Source organism: Thunnus maccoyii, chromosome 3 (assembly GCF_910596095.1).
Source record: "Thunnus maccoyii chromosome 3, fThuMac1.1, whole genome shotgun sequence".
NCBI lineage: Eukaryota > Metazoa > Chordata > Actinopteri > Scombriformes > Scombridae > Thunnus > Thunnus maccoyii.
This window is the reverse complement of record NC_056535.1, coordinates 13,398,247-13,419,623: the sequence shown is the minus strand read 5'-3', so window position 1 is coordinate 13,419,623 and position 21,377 is coordinate 13,398,247. Positions and strand designations below refer to the sequence as shown.

The 21,377-nt window shown below is 38.8% G+C and overlaps 1 protein-coding gene across 8 annotated transcripts in view; it reads right to left on the bottom strand.

The window, feature by feature from the left end:
* Positions 1 to 21,377, bottom strand: part of cpne5b (copine Vb) — a 127,337-nt gene that overhangs the window by 49,351 nt on the left and 56,609 nt on the right. For 3 of the 8 annotated variants that reach the window (XM_042406465.1, XM_042406464.1, XM_042406463.1), the window contains 2 exons: positions 13,557 to 13,699; positions 12,963 to 13,296 (listed from right to left, as the gene is read on the bottom strand). The exons of the other annotated variants lie outside the window; for them this stretch is intronic. In XM_042406465.1, coding sequence (XP_042262399.1) covers positions 12,963 to 13,078 — 116 coding nt within the window. In that variant the 5' untranslated portion in view covers positions 13,079 to 13,296; positions 13,557 to 13,699. The remainder of the gene's footprint in view (positions 1 to 12,962; positions 13,297 to 13,556; positions 13,700 to 21,377) is intronic. 8 annotated transcript variants of the gene reach the window in all.

Here is a 21,377-nt window from a genome sequence, read left to right as displayed (position 1 = left end):
ATATATCACAGCCCTACTATAGCGTGACCAATAGAAGAGATTTCCTACCAGCATTTGTTGTTGACTACAGCCTGCAGCACATAAGACGACCATCCTTTATGGTTCACAAAGTCTTTGTACCATCTGAGGGAGGAAGAATTGGAATGTGCAACACGTCTTTCATTCCCATAATCTGGGGGATGTGATGCACTGCCTCCAACCTTCTCCAACGCCTCCTCATCAGTTGGTACACAGATCAGTTGTTTAATTGGCCCATTCACTTGTGGATGGCAAATTGATTTGAGACCACCCGGTATTCTGCACAGCCCTTTAATTTGTAGAGTATGATCGTGATTTGCATGAGAAGTGGAATTGGAGCTCTTATGGTTACCTCCTCTGGGGCCATATACCTCTCTATTAACTTCATGAACGACCGTCGTGTCCTTTGGAAATTTTGCTTCCATTCCTGATTGGTAAACTCTGTGAATGTGAGAAAAACTCTCTCCCACCAGTCCTTGCTTCAGACTTTCATACACTGGCTCCTGGTCTTTGGTGGAGGAAGGGGCACTAAGTGTACTGTTCTTGATGAGCTGTAAAGTTCCTCTTGCACTCTCCTCCTGTTTGAAGATTGCAGGAGAAGTGCAAATATTGTTCCTAGGACACGGTGCGAGTCCATCTTGAAAATTGTATTAACAGGCAGAACCACTTCTTCTTCTGTCATATTTCCGGCAGATTGGACACTTCACAGTGGGCAGAACCACTTTGTACATGTCAAAAAAGATGTACTTTGATTAAATGCTTTGGGGCATGTAACCACACATCTTATCGGATCACTTTGTTTAGCATCCATGTAAACAGTTAAGTTGAAATCTGTAATCAGAATGATTTCAATCAGGTTGGAGAAATATTGTACATATAACCACAGTTGACAAACAACTCAACCGAGAGCCTTGTGAATTCACCAATGATCAACACAGAAAAATGACAGATTTGAACTGTGGGAGAAGGGCGAGAAGGTTGAAGAAGAAGCCTTTAAAGGAAAACATAAGGACACACTGGCTCTTTAAGGTGATTCAGTTTTGCTTAAGTTGCAAGAATAATGTTGAATCCTTAAGATTCCCATATTAAAAAGTTGTTGTTTTTTCTGGTTATTATAACAATAACCATTCAATGTATCTCCATTCTCTATATGCCATTTTCCATTGTTGATGACACCAACATACCTGTGCACAATAAATGTACAAATAAGTGACCTGGGCACACAAAAGAACAAAACACATTTATTTATTTATTTATTGCCTAACATTAGTGATCTGATGGCACTTTTGTTTGATTATTTCTTACATTGATTACTATTAGTCACCGAAAGTGCTCAGAGTTGTTCTTTGTTTGGAATTCTATTTGGATTTAATGTAAGACATGAGTCTAGTTTGGTAAGGCTGTTATATTTTCCATTTTGGGGAATGTATACAAAAGAGACGGTAAAAAAAGACAGTGAAATGAAATTGTCCTTTTAAGATCTCAGGAACAATCCCTGCTCTCGACGACAGTAAAGGTTACCTGCCACCACTTTCACTTCAGGCCAGCAGCACTCAGCTCAGGCATAATGAAGCCCTATTTCCAGAGTTTTGCCTTTGAATAAATTTCTGTTCCACTGTTTAACTGCCTGCAGTTTGTCTACAAGAAAAATCAGTCTGTGTCAGCTTTGGCCTAGATTAAATCTCCAGACGCCAGAACACTCCTTGTTCAAGTACCATTCACATTCACACTCAACACATTACTCCAGAACTGCGCCATACCGTTGTAAATTTTCCAAAGGTAACATCAGTCTACTGGCATTTTTTTACAGACTGAAAGCAGTTTTAGAACATGACCTACTGTATACATCCCACTTCTTCCCATGCACAACAAAATATGTTAGACCTTAACAAATGATTTTAAATCCTGCCACTTGCAGGTGTCATCGCTCTGATGACCTCATCATTTACGATGATGAGTTCATGCACAGGAGATAGGCAACTCACTTTAAAACATCCGGTGCTGTCATCACCTTCAGCTGGATTCTCGTGGAAGTTTGAAAACAATGGTTTGGTAAAGTAGCAGGATAACTCAATCACGTTCCTGTGGACTACCATCAATGACCCCATCAAACAGTGTGACAACCATCATTTCCCTAAGCAAGAAAAGGAATATTCCACTGCTGGTAATAAGAGGTACGATGTCACACAATCATTATTAGTCCAGCTTCAAATCAATAATAGAAAGTGTTATACAATTGAAATGAATAGTTTTCCTGAGGAGGTTATTTTCTGTCAGCTGACCACTGTTAATGGCTCCCAATTAGATGAAGACAAGAAAGGAAAGACTGCTGCTGACCTTGCACATATAGACAACCATCTGTTGCAAAAACTCCCCTGAGGGGGCATGTGCTTTGGATGAAGATTTCTCAAAACTAAAGCAGCTTTACTGGAAGAGCTGGCACCTTTTCTACTCAATCCCCCAAAGGCTCTGAATTTCTCCTCACCATCCCACAGAACCATCTGGAAACAGCTGCTAACTAACTTGTTAGTGTGCATCAAACTGTCCTTTTGATCTGCTGTATAAGAGGTTCTAGTTGGCGGTGTTGACTGCCAAGGGCGTTGCCTGCCCTGGACATTTGGGGCTATAGCTCCAAAGAATTTTTCTTTACCCCAAATAATTCTCCATTTTGAGTGGTTTGTCACTAAAGAAAATGGCAATGTTGTAATTTAGCATCTTCAGTGAAAGGAACGGCGGCAAGACCAATCAGAGAGGGTTTATGGGAAAATTCATGGAAATACTCATGTCTTATTGGCTGACAGGTCTCTGTTAATTCTTCAATTGATGGGATTACTATGTCAGACGCTAACTCACAGTCAGTCAGTGTGCGGAAAAGATGGATATACAAAGATTTTTTAACAGTAAAGAGGTTGAAGCTGAAGCAGTGGCACAAACATCCTCTCATGCTGAGCCAGGAAAACAAGGTGTGTAAATGTCTGTATGAGTTCAAAGTTATATGAACATGATATGAGCAGAGCATAAGTTATATGCAGCAAATGTACTTTGAACTGCACTGTAGCCAGCTAAACCATTAGCAATGATAGCTTAGTTGTGCCTCCCCTTAGCTAGTGACACCAAATTAGCCTAGTCTTGTGTTAGATAGCCAAAAAGTTATATTTTATCGGTCTGGTAGTCCTACAGTGATAACACCCATGGCGAGTTTTATGATCATGTCATACATTGACAGCTAAGTTACCAGAGCTTCCATTTAACATAACTTAAGGCTACTCACTGAGCTGATAACATTAGACAGTTTAAAAAGTTGGCTCACACACATCACTGTAACTCAGTGTCAGGTGTAATATACAATATATTGTGGAATCATATATTGTGGTTCATATGAAGTAGGTCCATCAGCAATGATTTTAAAACCAGATTATGAAAATTTACTCAGTCACTTTGAGTAGTTAGCCATTTCCAACTCTCATTTGTGAAATTGCCATTGTATTATGAGTTTTGAGGATTTTCCATCATACAGGCCTAGTAATAATGGTAGTAGGTATCTGGTATGATGCTCATTTTGGTTTGAGACCTTTGAGTGGCTGGAATATTGATGTGCAGAGGTAAATCAAATCCAAACTCTTCCTTCTTTCTTCAATGTTCATATTTTTAAGCAATGTGTAACTCTCACATGCAAGAAAAAAATGCACAGAAACAGTCTATTTAGAACTATGTTTTTAAAAGTTTTTTGATGAAGAAGAGTTTGAGCTCAGCCAGCCCAGCCAACGCCCCTTTCATTGCCACATATGTCAACATGTCCAGAATTATAAAACAACTCTCATATGCATGTCCTCTGCATTTGTGTCACCCATATAATGCATGTTTTTGTAAATGTGTAGCCTCTTTTACTCTGTTCTAAGACACCGTGAACCAGAACCCAACAAAAGGAAGCACAGCCCTTATAAATTGCACCATTCACACAGTCAATTCTGTATGCTGCATGTTTGTCAGTGAATTGCCTTCCGGCTGCACTGGTGTTTGTCTCATTGCCAGGTTCCCACCCAGAGGTCATCCAATCCATTCCGCTTTGCAGCTTTTGTCTAAAATGGTGATCCAGAAAGGCAGAGCATTTAGCCTCCCGGGGCCTTTTACTGATCATCAGGCCACAAACCGCACACTGTGACTGAGCTGAGTAGGAGGCAGGAAAGCAAAAGCGCCACGGGGGTGTCCTTTAGGGAGTCTATCAGAGATGGTGATTATCAACAACCATTAAACCAAACGCTCATCAGTACAGTATGTTTGTGAAGTATAAAAGAGAATGGGAGCTGAAAGCAAGACTTCAACTCTACAAAGCACTTACTGACAATGAATACTACGAGCTGTTGTAATACCAAAACAAGTACCAGTAGCAACCTAATTTAATGGACACTTACGCTCACCAAATTTTGAAAATAACATTTGATTATCTAGTGAAGAAAGCAACACATTGAACACAGATGGTGTTTATGGTTATGTCTGCTTTAGAAATGTGTGACAAACATTTGTTGCAAACAATATCAAGTGTGTAAAGTGTCCACAAAGATAATACAGTTAAACAAAACTTTGAACAGTAAAAGATAAAGCCAAGAGGTAAGAAGACTTATAATGTAAGCTGGAAAGTATGTAACAAAGAAGTATTGAAAGCAAAGAAAATGAAGGTATTGTACAAGGAAATCTGTATGTAAAACAGGATATATGTGTATATGACAAGTGTTAACATAAGCATAAAATCAATAATGTGACCAGTGGAGTGATTTTAAGTCTTTTCAATGTTTGTTCTTACACTTGTACAACAAATCCTGGGTAAGGTTACAGTATGGTTGACTCAACATAGCTTTTATCATCTGATCACTTCAGGATCACATGCAGGTCTGAGTCCTGTCAGGTCAGATACTGTTTGTAAAATCTAATGAGTCAAAGCACATCTGTGGGCAGCTCGCATTGTGTTTGGGATTAGAGGAAGGTAATGCCGTGCAGCCAAGAGTTGGTCAAACCCACGGAACTTTACTTGAGATCTCAAAGCTCAGAAAGATACCATACAGGTCACCATAAATTATGGAGAAATATATATTAAAATATGCTCAAGACATCTAGAATCTTTACATTTGATGTTATTCATAAAATATGGCATCATGATCTTGAGTTTGAATATTCCACTCAGCATTTTTAAATTATTCAGTCTGTGTTGGAGTTCATTCTGTCATACAGTGTAGAAAAATATTCTACTTTTTTTTTTTTTTTTTTAAAAAGGAAAAATAAAGAGTTTAAGAGGTAAAGGAGATGTAGAGGCCAAGCGAGAAAATGTGACAGATACAAATTAAATATAGTCATAGCCAAAGGAAGTGCATAATTTCAAGGCCAATTGCAAATGCCCAGAGATGTGGTGTCGGTGTTAAACACCTGCTGAGTTGTAACATAGCCTTTGTTTCAGACTGCAGGGGGTAGCTTTTGATCACTGATCCTAGCCCAGTGTGCCTAGAAATTACATCCATATTGGATGAATCTGCACCTCACAATTTATGTCCAGTGCCAATGCAGGAAGTAATGCATCATATATGTAGTGAAGAAGAGGGTGAGGATGTGGACACTGGGGTGGGTGGGTGTTATCATGTCCAATTTTCATGTAAAAGGCAAGGTTTGCGTTCCATCGCAGATCTGCAATTAACATTTGTATTTCTATTAATCATAACCACAATCTTTCCCTATCATTAACCAAGAATTAGTTTCCTAACCCTTATCGTATATTGATTTTCCTTTCCTTAACCAAATCATAGTTGCCATGCACAAATATTGCAGAAAGCAAGAATTTTAAAAACCTTGTCACTGAACATACAGTAATTCAGGGTTTTGCAGAATTATCCATTAACTACACTCTTGTCTGACTATAGGTTTGGCTCTGCCATAGGAGGTTCTTTACAAAAACTAGTAACTTATTGACTTTATTCCCCCATCTTTTCTCTGCTCATATTGTGACAGCCTTGGTGACGTACCCTCAGCACAGCATGACACTAGAGATACCAATTAGAATGAGCAGAAAGACAAGTCGGTGGCATTTGTGTTTTCAGCTTATCTTTGCTGCTATTCAGATTAATGAGCCAAAGAGGAGTTAAAATGGGCATTTACTTGAAATTCACTTGTAATTGAGGTTTATGGCCTCTGAAGTACAATTCTTTATCTACAATACTGCAACTGTATGCATCAAAGTATTGGCTGTATAAGAAATTACAATGGCATGTAGAGAGTGAGTAGTGACAAATATTTCTTAGTAAAATATATATACACATATATTGTCTATTAAATTCAGTGATTTAAAGGACGACTCCACCTGTGTTCCTTTCCGGGTTTTTCAAATCGAAACACCCACTCAGCCATTAGCAAGAAGCAGTGACATTGGTTAGAGCCAGAGTGGAGAACACTGGTGATGAGTGCTTCATCTGTGTGTGTGTGTGTGTGTGTGTGTGTGTGTGTGTGTGTGTGTGTGTGTGTGTGTGTGTGAGTCTGTTTGCACGTGCTGCAGAGCAGCAGCAACAGTGAGTGCTCAGTCCTTCTCAGTGGTTACTGGCTAGGCAGGCTAGGGGGTTTATATCAGTTTATATGTAGCAAAGTCATCATGCAGATCCCTACGACAGGTCACGTAGGAAAACGTTTTTAGAAGGGCTTTGGAAAAAAACATTTTGACACTAAAACATACATGCTTAGGAACACTAATATGAAGTAAGAGAGTGATATGAAAACCCCAAAAACTCAAAAAGATAATGTACCATAAATGGGGAGGAGTGAGGAGAGGAGTGATTGGAACAAGAGTTCCTGCTGAGTTTGTCTCATTAAGTACAAAATGACAGACATCAGTGATTTGAGTAACTGGGACATTGAAGGGACAAAATTGGATTATGTGGCACTCTCTTTTGCTGCTGGAGTCTCATGCAATTACAATTACACATGTAGTTCTCCTATTTATTCTAAAGAAAACCACATAGGTTTCTGTGTGAAAGAAAAACTTATTTATCATCGATTTATGGGCATTTAGAGCAACAAAATTAAAAGCTTCATCAACTGGTATTAGGGTTAGGATTACTTACTCAGAGTTAGACTCTGAAGATGATGGGGAATGGCACAACAGACATTAAGATGAAGTTCTTGCAGATCAGTAAATGAAATGTGGAGCTATTGCAAGGTGTTTGTTTGACACGTTTCTTATTTGTAGCATCTATGCTATTCATACTCAATAGGCAGACTCTGGTCTGGATCACAAATAACAATTTAATTCGGACCAGGAACAAAATTTCACTGCAACCTGACCCGTCACCTCAGCAGTCTTCTTTCAGCCACTCGCCAGTCACCACAGTAAGTAAAGTTGTTGTCAGTTGATAAAGTAAAATGTCTTATGCAAAACACTCCGATACAAAAAAGAAAGGTTGACCATGAAGACCTTGTGTTTAAGGATGAGTGGAATTAATTTTGCCCAATGGAAGCACAAGATCATTGTGCTTGATTTGCAATGAAACAGTGCCGATATGTGGTAACGTAAAACTCCACTACAACAGCAAACATGCCCATTTAGACCAAACAAGCTGTCAGGCCTCCAGCAGAATAATTGTAACATCAAACATTTTCAACGATGAATACGGTAAAGAACTCATTAGCAAACACAGTGTGCTATCACACCTTCTTTGCCCAAGTTTAAGAACTGCCACTTCTCTCGTTAATAAAGAAATGTTCATGTACAGAGTTGGGAGTTTGTGTGCTGAAATATTAAGTAATGCACCCTTACTAGACTTTTGATGTGGCAGAAATTTGTATTATTTATGTATTATTATACATAAAAGCTGATATCCAGTGAGGGATAAGCTTTGGCTCTTCTTATCATAACATTTTATTAAGTACCTAAAAACACCTGACAGCAGCTAAGAATACTGAAAATTAAATTAAAATATATATAAAGTAACTGTGGGAGCTGTCCGTTCAGCACCAGACAGCCACCAACTGTAGTTAGAAATTGTTTTGGCATTTAATCCTGTAGCTCGCAGCAGGTCCTGTCCAGCGCATAATGGATTTTTGTTTCATCTATTTACAGTAATAATTTTGTCAAAGAGGTTTAAAAGTTTCAAGAACTACTTAAATTTGTCAACATTAAATACCACACTGCACTGAAAACATGCAGCAGTGCCTTGACAGTGACTTGCAGTAAGCTTATTAAAAAATCCAGCAAGAGAGGACATGGACACCTCATCACACAACATAGAACAGTTTATATAAATGTCCTCAATGTGAGTGATGATGGAGCTGTTGATTGGCGCAGTCAAGCGCTGACACCAGAGAATAACAAACAGTCAGTCAGGATGTAATATCAGATCTGACACATTCATGAATTGCTTTCTCTAGTCTATCTTTAGGTGATATTGTGTATGCTTTTTTGTATTTTGTCTGTTTTTTTTGGGGTTTTTTTTGCAGAATGGCTTGTATTTGAACTAGATGGCAAAACTGGTGAGCAATATTCCCAGTAGGAATGGAGCTACACTCTGTTACATCTATTGCCCATTAACTTCCCAAATAGCATATTTGGGATCACAGACAACTCAAGTCTCTTCCATACAATGAATGTATCTACACACAACAGTGTAAAACCAAGCCTGATGAAAAGAGATACTAAGGATTACCGGGTTTCAGGCAGGATTTCACCAGAAATTTCTGTCAGATTTATGTGTAATAAACCAAACATGTCTCTCTGACAAAAGAACATCATTGTTGCTTAAAGAAGATAATGTGGATTACAAATTTTCAATGATCACTCCTCATTGGAGCACACTTTGATGTGTTCAGGGAGGAGACGTGTTCCTTCCAAGCCACCAGCTCTGTAACCTGTAAAACAGAACACAAGTAAGACCATCCAAACATACACCAATGTGCAGTGAAGCAAGGCCTCTCCAACACAATTACCGACTTCACTAACTCTGCCAAAGGGAGAAGTGAAACACTATTTCATTGCCATACGGACAGAGAACAGACACAGCACCCCACCTGAGACATCCACCTCCTCAATTATCCACTGCTGATTCTACAATGCCTCAGCCATCCGAGACCTCATTTGACTTTATTACAACAGCCACCAGAGAGACGGTGCCATTAATCAAATAGAAGAGGGAAAGAGTGAGCAGTCACCCAGGAGAGCAAAGAAATGAACTGAAATGGCTGCTGTAGCTTCTCTGTAAGAGAGGGCTACCCAGCATCCATCATGCCTCAAATGAAGCACACACTGTATCAAAAGGCAACGCTGCTGTGTCTTTCAAGGTAGCAGAGCTGCGAGCCTCATTCATAACTGGAAAAAAAAGGCAGTCGGAGACAGATGTGCCGTAATTAGGGGCAGTGCTACTTGATTGATGTGTCTTCTACTATTCACTTTGTGGTTAATATTGCATTTCCTAGAGCCTTTTCATCTGGCACAGCAGAAGCTGCCAAAGCAAACATCTGGAAAAATTCAAAACAATCCAGATGAGGAAAGGGGTGTTGAAAAGAAGCACATTAAATAGGCTTGACAAATTTCATTACATGTGTTTTCTTTGACTCTTTTCTTTTGCTTCTCCTTTTGTTTATACCCACAAACACAGAAGGTGAAATGGAGAAAAAAAACAACTTTCTGTTGGGGAGCAAACGACACCTCAGGCAATTAGCATCGTAACAATGACAGCTAATCTCTGTAATGCTTTGTTTGCCATCGATGCTGCTGAGTCCTCTAATTCGTTCTGGAGGAAAATCAATGCTATTTGCCAAAATAGCTGTCTCCAAATGTTTAAATAGGCTAGGCATTCGTGCAGTAGCAGCGTGTTTTGTGGATTCCCATCTGTCTGCTGATTCCCGACCAGATGACTGCAAGGTTTAAGTTCACTGTAACCTGATGAATCTGCAACGGCATTCCTGAATTAGTTTATTTAGTGTGGAAAACCTCATCTGTCATGTTGATTGATAGCCCCAATTGAATCCACAATGACAGAAAAATTGTTTTCCTAACAGATGGTTCAGCTCAGAGAAAAGAGCTGTGATCAATTGCTGCCTGCAGGAAGAGGAAATGGACTTTTGCTCGGATATTAGACACAAGGGTATCAATACTGGATGATGAGCTCTCTCATTCAGACAACAAACTCCTTTTTCCCAACAAAGCAACGGTGCAAGAAAAACCTGTTTGCCATTTGCTGAGAATGAGTCTGCAGGGGTTACCCTACCATCTTCAAGATCCTGCGACATGACAACCGAGATGAGCATCGCTGCCTGGCCGTGTTCAGACTGACAATAGCGCTGTTTGAATCAACTCAGCTCCCTCATTCTTTCCAATGAGACAACTAGGCCAGCACAGTTGGGCTGCCAATGCTCGGTTGTCTAGCAAAAAGCAAAAAAAAGTTGAATCTGGTTCAACTTTTGCCACAAACATAAACAATTAATCAATCAATAAAATCCCACCCCGTCTGCAAATGAGCAACATCTGGTAATACCATCACTGCCTGATATTAAATAATGGTCTGGACTTCTTGTTTGTGGTTCCACGATGGTGGAATGAGCTACCCAGCTCCATACGGTCTGCTGACTCCCTTGGTGCATTCAAGAAACGCCTGAAAACTCAGCTCTTCCATGAACACCTTAACACTTGAGCACCTTTAACCTTTAGCATTTTTATGATTGTTGCACTCCTTTCTTGTTGTTCCTTATGCACTTTTATACTTCCGGTTGTTTCTTACTTAAGTAATTATTATGAAATAAAATAAAAAATTTTTTGTCTAGCACTCTTTCTCATCACATTTGTACTTGGTCAGCTACTTGAGAATTTGTACCACGGCTCTTCTTGAGACACTGTCCTCTTGATTGTCTTGCCTCATTTGTAAGTTGTTTTGGATAAAAGTGCCAAATGACAAAATGCAAATGTAAAATTATTGTTAGTTGCATTGTATCGCAATTGTCCTATTATTTAGTCGATATCGACAGAGTTATTCATCCTTATCACATATATTCTTGGACATTGTGGAGTATAAAATTACTGCACTAACTTTGAATAAAGAAATTAAATCCCAATGTTACACCAACTCATCTGCACAGCCCCATATAAAAACTGCACTGCTTTTAATAATGAAACATGACAGCCATGTTCAAAGTACAGAAGCATACGAGGTTTTGTAATAAAGCAAATAAGTTTGCTCAGAGAGCACCAGTGCTGAACAAGTTCTAATCTAGATGCATTCTGTCATGCATAATTTGTGTTTTTCCACTGTTGAGCATTAACATTTAATGTATAATTTCTTAGTGATTAGATATACAATCTAAGAGCTGACATTTTGAATTTATGTGACAGATACTGCAGCTTGCAGTTAATCACCACATGCAACATACTAAGAGTTGTATTTACTGAAAGGATTAGTTGCTTGCTTTAAATGAGTTTAGAGTGAATTCTGCATTTAGGTAAATGAATCAAACTCTGGGGCAAGAAAACAAATTAAACTGAGCAGCCAGGCAGAAAACTCTTATTATCCTCATTATCTTTCCACATCAAATGCTGTATTTTTTTCCACAGGAAATATGAGGAAATATGTTTTTTTTTGTTTGTTTGTTTTTTTTTTTAATCATCAAGTATCTTATCATACTCCCTTCATTTATTTTCTGAATCTGAATCATTTTTATTACCTCTTTTCTTTTTCCAAATATTCTCATGAGACATTAACTTGCTCTAAGGTCTCTTTTTTGTTATCATTGCAGTGAAGCTATTAAATCAGCGTGGCAGATATTACGTTTTGTCTCTATTTTAAAGGGTGAAAGATATATCATGAGACCTGTCAGTCACACATACCTCTCATACATAAAAAAAAAGTCCTGGCAGAGCTCTGATCTCTAGATGAAGGAAGAGATGAATCAGTCACTTTGCATTGTTTTCTCTGCTACTGCTGCTCTGCACATTATGCATTTGATATAAGCTCTTATTTATAGCATTTAATACAGACAGATGTGACACTGGTTATTGAATGATGGTCATACGTCAACACCATGTCCCTGAACTCCTCCTGTAAAAATAACCAACAAAAGATGTATCTATATTAACCTAGTTATAAACCACACTTACCTTTGCAAATTTCAAAGTTCTTTAACCGAGCTGTGTCACATTTATCAAAGCGGGTGATTTAGAAATATGCTAAGCTTAGTTCTGTGCAGAGATGAAGGTAGCAGTAATTATACTTTTTAATGGAAAAACCATATCAGACATACATTATTATTCCAAGCAGAGTATTTTTACATGTCTTAATGCATGTCAGGAGAGGATCTTTAAAGAGAAAATAATGAAAGGAAATCATTATAGGCCAGGGTTAGGTAAAATAGTATACCATAAGTTTCACCACTCTCCCTGTGAACACTGTGACTTTTATCGCTGACAGTGTAAGATCCTCATAAAGGTGGGATAAGTGAGAGAAATTGCCTGTAGATGCTGTTTAACCATCCAACAAGCATTTCATTTGAAGCATGCTGATGCCTTAACTCCTACTGTACCGGTTTACAACATGAGAACAGCTACTTATCGATATAATAATAGCAACAAAAGGCAAAGCAGAGTCTTTATTGAATTGTAGCCATGTATTTAATCTATTTTTACCCTTCACCATGCTCACTATGCTACTACATTTGTGCTGGGGCCAATTAGAAGCCGAGCTAAATACTCTTCTGTCTGCGCTTCGCCACATTCACTCACACAGCACTTAAGCAATGAAAGAAAGATCAAATCTCCATCTGCAGACTTGGGCCTTGCTAATGAACTGTAAGCATTTTTTTCAATCAGTATCAATCCATCCACCTTTTTTTTTTTTTACATTATAAATCATGAATTTATTATCAGCTTTTATAGCACATAAGCCAGAGCCATATGGCTTGGAATGTGAAGTATTGTTCAAAAATTTTACCTTTTGATTCCAGCCTTTGCCAGGAGAGAGGTTCCTGGATCAAGCTGGTGATGTTCCTGTGGGCAAACCCCTCTCTGGGGAGTACATTTCCACAGAGCCCAGTACCCCTCAACCATCCGTTTCACTTCACCTAGCTGCTTGAACACAAGCTGCCCTGGGCTTTACAGCCGTCACTTTTCATCACAGCATCAAAGACTTCCCTGTCAGTTGTACAGTGGAAGCTGGAGGGAAAATATTCCTTCCCCCTTTGTTTCTTTCTTTCCTTCCTTCCTTCCCTTCTTCCTTCCTTCCTTCCTTCATGGAGACACTGGTTTATCATCAACTCCTTGATGGCCTGGCACAAATAATAAAGTCACACCACTGTTTCACAAAAGAGAACTGCAATGTCTTGTGAAAATTTTGTTCCAAAGTAGAATATGGGTGTGAAATTTAGTTCTAAAAGTCAGATATTTCAGCACCAAATGACATTGAGTAATAATTGAGACAACTTTATCAAACTCCTGCAAATTCTATTATTGTAGTTTGTGCAAGCATGTACAGAGAACTGTTGTACCCTCAAGATGGGGAGATCTGGTGGCTTGCAACTAAATTAACCTGTTTGCAAAGATCTCGCTTGTAGCCCCTCTTCCTCCATCAAAGATCTGCTCCAGCTATATTCAGTGTGCTCCTCACAGAAGACAGAGAGGCAGCTGAAGCTTTAGAAAAAAAAGAAACAGCAGCTTCCCATCAGCCCAGACCTTAAAGAGAGACAGACAGAGCACCAGGAGAGGAAGCGGTTAGGTACTCATGTGGAAATGGAGCCCTCTAGTAGTAATTACGCTCTTAGCCATTACTCTTTTCTGACCAGTGAAATCCCCCCAAGGAAATAAGTCCTATACCTCATATTTACTGTATGATCTTTGTCCCTGAGGAAACCTACTTCTGCAGTGCAGTTATTCCCAATACAGACATTACTCTTGTGACAGCAACCCAGGCCACCAATGAAGGCTTCCCCAGAGAGCAAGCAAAGCACTGCTGCTCGATCCAGTGGAATGAAGTCTAATCAGAGAGTGTGTGTGTGTGAGAGAGAATAAAAGGTACATGACAGAATAAAATTGAGAGGAGGGATAGGTGATGATACTGTGTTTAGAAGCTATGAATCGCTTCTCTCATAGACTGAGCAGAGGCACACAGATCTAATGTATTTGTCTGTGATGAGTGTGTGTGTATGCGTGTGTGTGTGTGTGTACGCATTTGTTAGCAGACAGAAGTCTCTTTGTTGAAGTGATGCCATCGGAGAGACTTGATTTATCACTTTGTGTTAGAGAAAGAGAGAAGCAGAGAGGGAGGCAGCATGACAGCTTTATCAGTCCACTATTCCAGACCTCCATTAGCACACCGTGCCAGAGGAGGGAAACACAGATGGGTGTGTGTGTGTATGTGTGTGTGTCTTTTAGACAATAGGAATCCTTATTAGTGGGATAGTATTGATTGCATTCTGCGTGTTCACCCTTGTTCATCTTATATTCCTGCTTATATTCTTTTTTGCTTGCTTTTGTCACTGACTGTCTCAGTTTGAGTCTATTCAATACTAGTACTTCAGTACTGTGAAAATCACCTGATTATCAGACTGTACTGCCATTTACTTTCTCTTCACTCATGAAGCTTGATATTAAATTTATGTTAGCCGATTTCTTGTTGTCCACACAAAAGTTGCTGTAGCAGTTTCTCGCCAATTAAAGAAATTTATTGAATAAAGGGCTGTTATTACAGTAAGTCAAATTACAACAACAGCTGTCAACAACATGAGATGTAAATTCAGAGGTTTGTTCAGCTATTTATGAATTCAAGTCTGTGTTTGAAGCCCTTCCTAAGTTTTGAGTAACTACATGTTAATTTAAAAGTGGTGATTGGTTGCTATGTGTATTCGTAGCATTGTCCAATAAAAGCAATCACCTATGTAAACAGGAAGTCACTGTAGCGTCACAAGCTGTGACATAATCTCCAAAATAAAAGTTTTTGTCATTATACTTTATACTGCTTAATTTCTTACTGCTTCTTTGATAGTTACAGCAATGCAGATACAGTATGTAATGAGGACTAACGCTTATTTTCATTTATTGATGAATCTGTTGATTAATTCCCCCACATGTTATGATATTCAATTTACTGTCATACACAGCAATGAAAAACAGCATTTTTTGAGAAAAAATAGGCTATTTGAAATACTGGAACCAGAGAATATTTGGCATTTTTGCTTGAAAAAAAATCCTGAAATTATTAAACGATTATTAATATAGTCACTAATTGTTTCATTTTTTTCAGTCGATCAACTAATCAATTGATTGACTAATATTGCAGCTTTATATGTAACAGTGCGTAAAAAAGTGGCAACAGCCTAGAGTTTAGCCAACCATGCCATCTTGCTATTGACCGCTCCTTTTTTTTAATCAACTGTTGGCCTGGACCAGCTGGCAGTGGCTAATGTTGTGGTAGGACATATCAAATCAAGCTAACCTAACGGGCTTTATTTGGTAATTTCATCTAATGTTATTGGCCTATAGCATTTTATATTTTATGTTGTTTATTGTCAGTTCAGATAGGTTGAAATATTTAGTAAAGAGTTTCTGTGGTGTAACCTGTTTTAACTTAGTGATGTGTAAATTTCTACTTACATTATAACTATGCCAAGTGTAAACTTGGAAGAATAGTTACCATTGGAATTGATAATTCAAATAAAAAACAGGCACATACTCTCCGGATTGTATAATTGTCCGTGATCACTTCCTGTAAGCTGAGAACAGTCACTATGGTAACACTAATCCCAAAGCATATAACTAGCATAAAGCTACACTGGCTATCTGCACTTTGAAGCTGCACCAGCACCTGTTACAAGCAAAATAAGTCAACTGCAAAGGCAGCAAACAACATAAAATCCAGAGTTCAAAAAGCTGAAAAATAAATTCTCATAACCAGAACAAAATGTCAGTTTTTTTTTCCAGAGGAGCCAAAAATACACAACAGCCTTATCACATAAAAATGTCACCCAGAGAAGATGCCAGCTGGAGCTGTTACAGCAGGCTTTTTTTTTTTTTTTTTGGGGCCTATGTTCATGTGCATCTGCATATCCTAGATAGGTAATGATGAGCCATAGTGGAGAACAGCTCACTCAAAGCGTGAGTTAGAAATAGCTGGTAGCCATACCAACAGAAAGAGATGTGTGGTTTTATGACAGGTGAGGGGGAATGGAGCGAGCCGAGATGAGAAACAGAAAATGGAAAGTGATGAGTATAAAGACATAGATGCAGTCAGGCGGACACACCCAGCCTACAGAGGGAATCAAAATGTTCAATTTTCAAAACTGCAGGAGAGGTCTGGGCAGATAAGGCGAATGAGAATCCCCCACCCCCAAAGCTATTGCTGTGATGCTCTTGAGCAAGGCACTTACTTAAGTCCTAACCACCTAGCAGAGCTGCTCAGTTGAGGACTGGGTGGCTCACTGGTGTCCATATGAACTGGATCACCTGTATGAATAATGCAGCAGAGAGTTTTGCTGACACAGACAGAAAAAAAATACCGACTAAGAACTCTGAGAAACTTCTACTGTGAGTCTGAACTGAGTGTTACAGTTGCTAGTCTGCAGTATTAAGATGGGAAGAAAGCCAGTCGAATCCATTATTCTGACTGGTGTAAGTAGATCTTGATATCAAGCTCTAAATTAAAAATAGGTCTGAGAGAAGTTAAGAGGGCAGGGAGGAGAGGATGTAAACCTGGCTGCAATGATGGAGATGATTTAAGGGGTGAAATGATACATCAGGGACTGGTGCATAACAATAAAAAAAATATAAACAAGACAATGGCACAGTCAAACAAATGCAGTATGGTGTAACAACAGACATGGGAAAAAGTCCTTCTCATGTGCAAATTCAGTGTAAATATCAGCAGAATTTGGATCTACTGTTTTAATATTAAAGGTTTTTGATGCATCTCCCCTCACACCTGTCCCTTATGTTTTCCTGTCTCTCTCCTTCTCGGAAAACATGAGCTCAAATGCATCTCAAACACATACTTTGGGGGATTGAGACATGGCTTCAGGCCATGTTCACAGCCTCCGCTCCCAGTGTGGCTTCTCAGCTGCTCAGGGTGTTGCACATTTCACAATTATTTTAGCAGCCCACAATTTAGCACTCAAAATATGTGATACTTGCCTGTGTTTTTATTTCGCAGTTTCACAGGTGATTAAAGCTATTTCACTTTCAGTATAAAATGGTGAGGGAAGGTATTTTTGTTGGCGTGTGGAACTGTGGAACAGTTTGGAAGGAAAATGTGGTGAGATCCACAAGACCATCAGAATGGCTTACCTTGTGTTTTTTACAGAAGGTGAGATGGGAAATTTAAAGTTTATGCACAACTCAAAATAATATGCTGAAAGAATTTTACTTTATTGCAATTACCTCACCATGACCACATTCCCTGATCTGACCTCAGTCACACTCATGGATCTGTGTAGCAAATGTTGGACTGGTCAGAGCTTACTGGAGATGTCTTCAAATTTCAAGCATTTATTACAAGTGAAGGGAGGAATGCACTGTTTATCAGATGACATCTTTTATCTTTTAGCATCTGCAAAGTGCTTGCACACATGCTGATTATTCCAGCATCCAGTGCTGTGATACAGACAAATAATAAAATCATATAAATATATAAATATATAAAATGTCTACAATTAATCTTACATTTAGTGGTATCCAGTCAAAGTTTTGAGATATCCACCAATTAAACTTGTGCCACAACCAAAACAATCAGAAGTAGTTTAGTAGGTTGTTTTTTTTTCTAGGGAAATTACATCTGATGTTGCAGCTGAGTTTCACTGGAGCTACTTTCTACTTAAAAAATTGTCCAAATGAAAACTGTTGAGAAAGAGGTCTGTGGCTCCAGCGTAACCAGGAAAATGTTTCTGAAAAGAAATGTTGCTGTTGAGATTTCAGGAGTGATTTCTTAGTGTTTTTAGTACCATTAACACCAGCATTCACCTCTGTTGTAGTGTTATGTACTTTTCCTTTTTGCTGGAGGGAGTATAGTCTGACTTTTCTGACTTTGTCATCCCATGTTATCTTATTTTTAAGATAAAAATACATTTTTTTATTGTTTGTCAGATCAAAAAAGAGCAACTAGTATTTGTCCGCCACAAGTCATTAAGGTGCATTTGGTCCTATGCAGACAACAATCCTGTCCCTGTTTCAGTGCTTTATTTTCCACATCAAAGTCAACTATTAAGTAGGATGAATATGTCAGTTTTGAGAAACAGAATATATGTTGATCTTTTGAGTAAGTCGTGATTTATTTCATTTTTGCATATTGTTGCATTACTTTGTCTTGTGTTGTGGCGCTGAGAGAGGAAATCTGCTAAAGTAACTTTATAATGCATCCTCATATTTTTCCCTTTCTCTCTCTCACCCCTCAGTATAACTCTCAGTGTGGGTCTAATAAAACAGAGATACAGATTTTACACTTGGTTTCCCCAGGCGTTAAATTTCAGATGCCGTCTCCTCTGCTGCATGGGTCAGACAGCAATGATAAATCAGAGGCAGCGACTTCTTGTATGAATTTCCTCTCCCTGCTTCCATATCTTGCACCTTTAAACAGGAACACCTTGAAATACATATTGCATGAGCCTTAACATACAATTTTCAGCGGTGACACTTTTCTTCTAATTTACCACTGCAAAACTCAGCGAGGTCTTTTTGTAAATAAGAATAAAAATAATTTGACTGTTTTGAAAAAAGGCGCCACAAATACTTAGTAAATATCCCCCTAGGTGTAAGTGAGAACATATGTTTGTGATTTTTATGACATTTTTAAGGCAAATGTGCCGCATTACAAGTAATCCAAGTTCTGAGTACTGCACTATTTGTAACAATTAACTATATAGAGCAGCAACTGACAGCAGTAATACTCTGCGTTATTAGCCCCATACATTCTGTGGATATCCAAACAGTTCTTATGGTTGCAAACATCCTATAGTAGCCGTCCAAGGCCAACTGTAGGAGAGGGTTAGGGTTAAGGAGACTGTGGCGTCGGGCTTGGTTTGTCATCATACCCAACTGGGTATCCTACGTCTGCACACATGCCTCTGTTCTCGTTCACAAATCATTTCCTTCCATTTCGCCTCTCTGCTCTGGTAATCTACACTGACGTTCAGGGAATATTGAAAAGGTGAAAGGCCAAGCATGCTCAAACACACCTCCTCCTCACCACCCCTTCCCAACATTTTGCTCATGTCTTCTCTGTACTTTTCATCATGTTACCCTCTTCTATACTCTCCTTTCCTTCTTTGTAGTACTAATTCAACTTCATTGCATCTCCCTCTCTTCCATGGTCCCCAATAACATGGTGCTCCACATCTGTACACTTCTCCTATCTACACTGTCTACGCAATGCAACACAGCAGTCGTGCACTGTGTTTATGTATTTGAGGGATGAGTGAAGAAAAACTTGAGAAAATGACAATAAATCTCCTCTGGCTGCTTGGCTATCATCAGTGTGCCCCTGAGGGAGCCATTTAACTCCCATCTGCTGCAGTGGAGCTTCTCTGTGGGTAGTGGTTGGAAACTGTGGTGTTTATGGTCTGCTCCAGGACGCGGGAGCAGGGAGTGCCTTGCAGAAAAAGAAGTATGTGTGCACAGACAAACTGAATAAATAAAGCCAATAAGGAAAGACATTTCACTCCCTTTTTGAATTGGTGTGCCCAAGGTTCCTTCATTTTTTCTCTCTCATAAGGTTTTTGTTAGGAGTTGTTTTTGCCAAGAAATAGCTCAGTGTTAGACTTGTGCTTGATTGGTTGGTAGGCTTGTTATGTCTTTCCAACATGTGATATGATTTGCCTTGGTCCTTTCATCTTTATCTTTTTTGATTGTATTTTTGTAAAGGATGACTGCTATGTAAGATCATTTAAGGGATGTCTTGTGATGAAGAGTTTTATATATATAAATACATTATAGGAAGTATGGTTCAAATTAGGTTTGTGCAGCTGAGGAGAAATGATGAAATATAATCCCATTGGTGTTCTGTAACCTTTTATAAATTGTGGCGGCATCCTTTCAAAGTCTTTTTGTTTAATTTTGATTGTTTGAATGCAAGTGTTTGCCATAACTTCAAAGCAAAATGTAAGGCTACACAAAGCCAGTGCTAATTATGGACTAGGTTGCTTGGAGAATTATCCATATTTCACAATAATGTCTACTAGACATCAAGATGTACGTTTTGAATAACAAGACAAAAAGTTCACAACCACACTAGCAGCTTTGTGAGGCTGCACACAGTGGTTTTGAGCTAAATGCAAACATCAGCATGCTAATATGCGCACAATGAAAAAGTTAACATGCTGATGTTAAGTAGCTATAATGTTTCTAATGTTCACCGTTTTAGTTTAGCATGCTTGAATGCTAACATTTTCTAATTAGTACGAAACGCAAAGTATTGCTGAGGCTGATGTGAATGTCATGAGTTTTGCAAGAATTTAGTCATCAACAAAAATAACATTTCGAATCAATGATGGAACCAGATGAAACCAGTTATTACAATTCATCCTGAGTGGGGCATGAAAGTCTTTACCAAATTTCACAGCAATTCATCCAACAGTTGTTGAGACAGTTCATGCAAGAACACAAATGTCAACCTCTTTAGTGGCACTAGAGGTAAAGTCAGAGGATCACTAAGGTCATTAGAATACATTATATGGTAAACATGAATGTCTGTGCAAAAACTTCCAATCTATCCAGTAGATGTTCACTGGATAAGTGAAAACTTGACCCGCTGGTGACTCCAGCGGGTCTTAGGATCACAGAGGTCAGTCGGAGTCATCCTCTGAGGACCATGAACGTTTGTACAAAATGTTTGTTCATTGCAATCCATCCATGCTGAGATATTTCAGTCTGGACCAAAGTGATGGAGTGGCCGACCAAACTACTGAATTGCCACCCGCTGCTAGCATGGCTAAAAATGATTTAGATGCCAAGATTGCTAACTGTACCATTTAAACATACATGAGGTTGAGGAGGGACAACTGAAACAAACTGCAGGCCATAAAAAACAGTTAAATCAACATTTCTCTACCAGAGTCTGAACAAAAAATGATAATTACAAGCTTTACAGTGGTAATATCTGTTGCAGGACTGTTATGATGGATTGCATTAGACTGTAACATTGTGAATGATATTGTGTCCATGACCAGGAGATGTCATATTTTGAGATAAGACTGATAACTCTGATTCTGCTAAAGATACAGTTGCTTGATGCATAACCTTTGAGAGAGGATAAACAAAGAATAACCTATTTTCATTTATTCCTTCTCTCCACCATATCAGCAAACCTGCAACTGACTGGCAAATTTGCGATACTTTGCAATGACAGGCTTTTTTTTCACTGTAAACACAG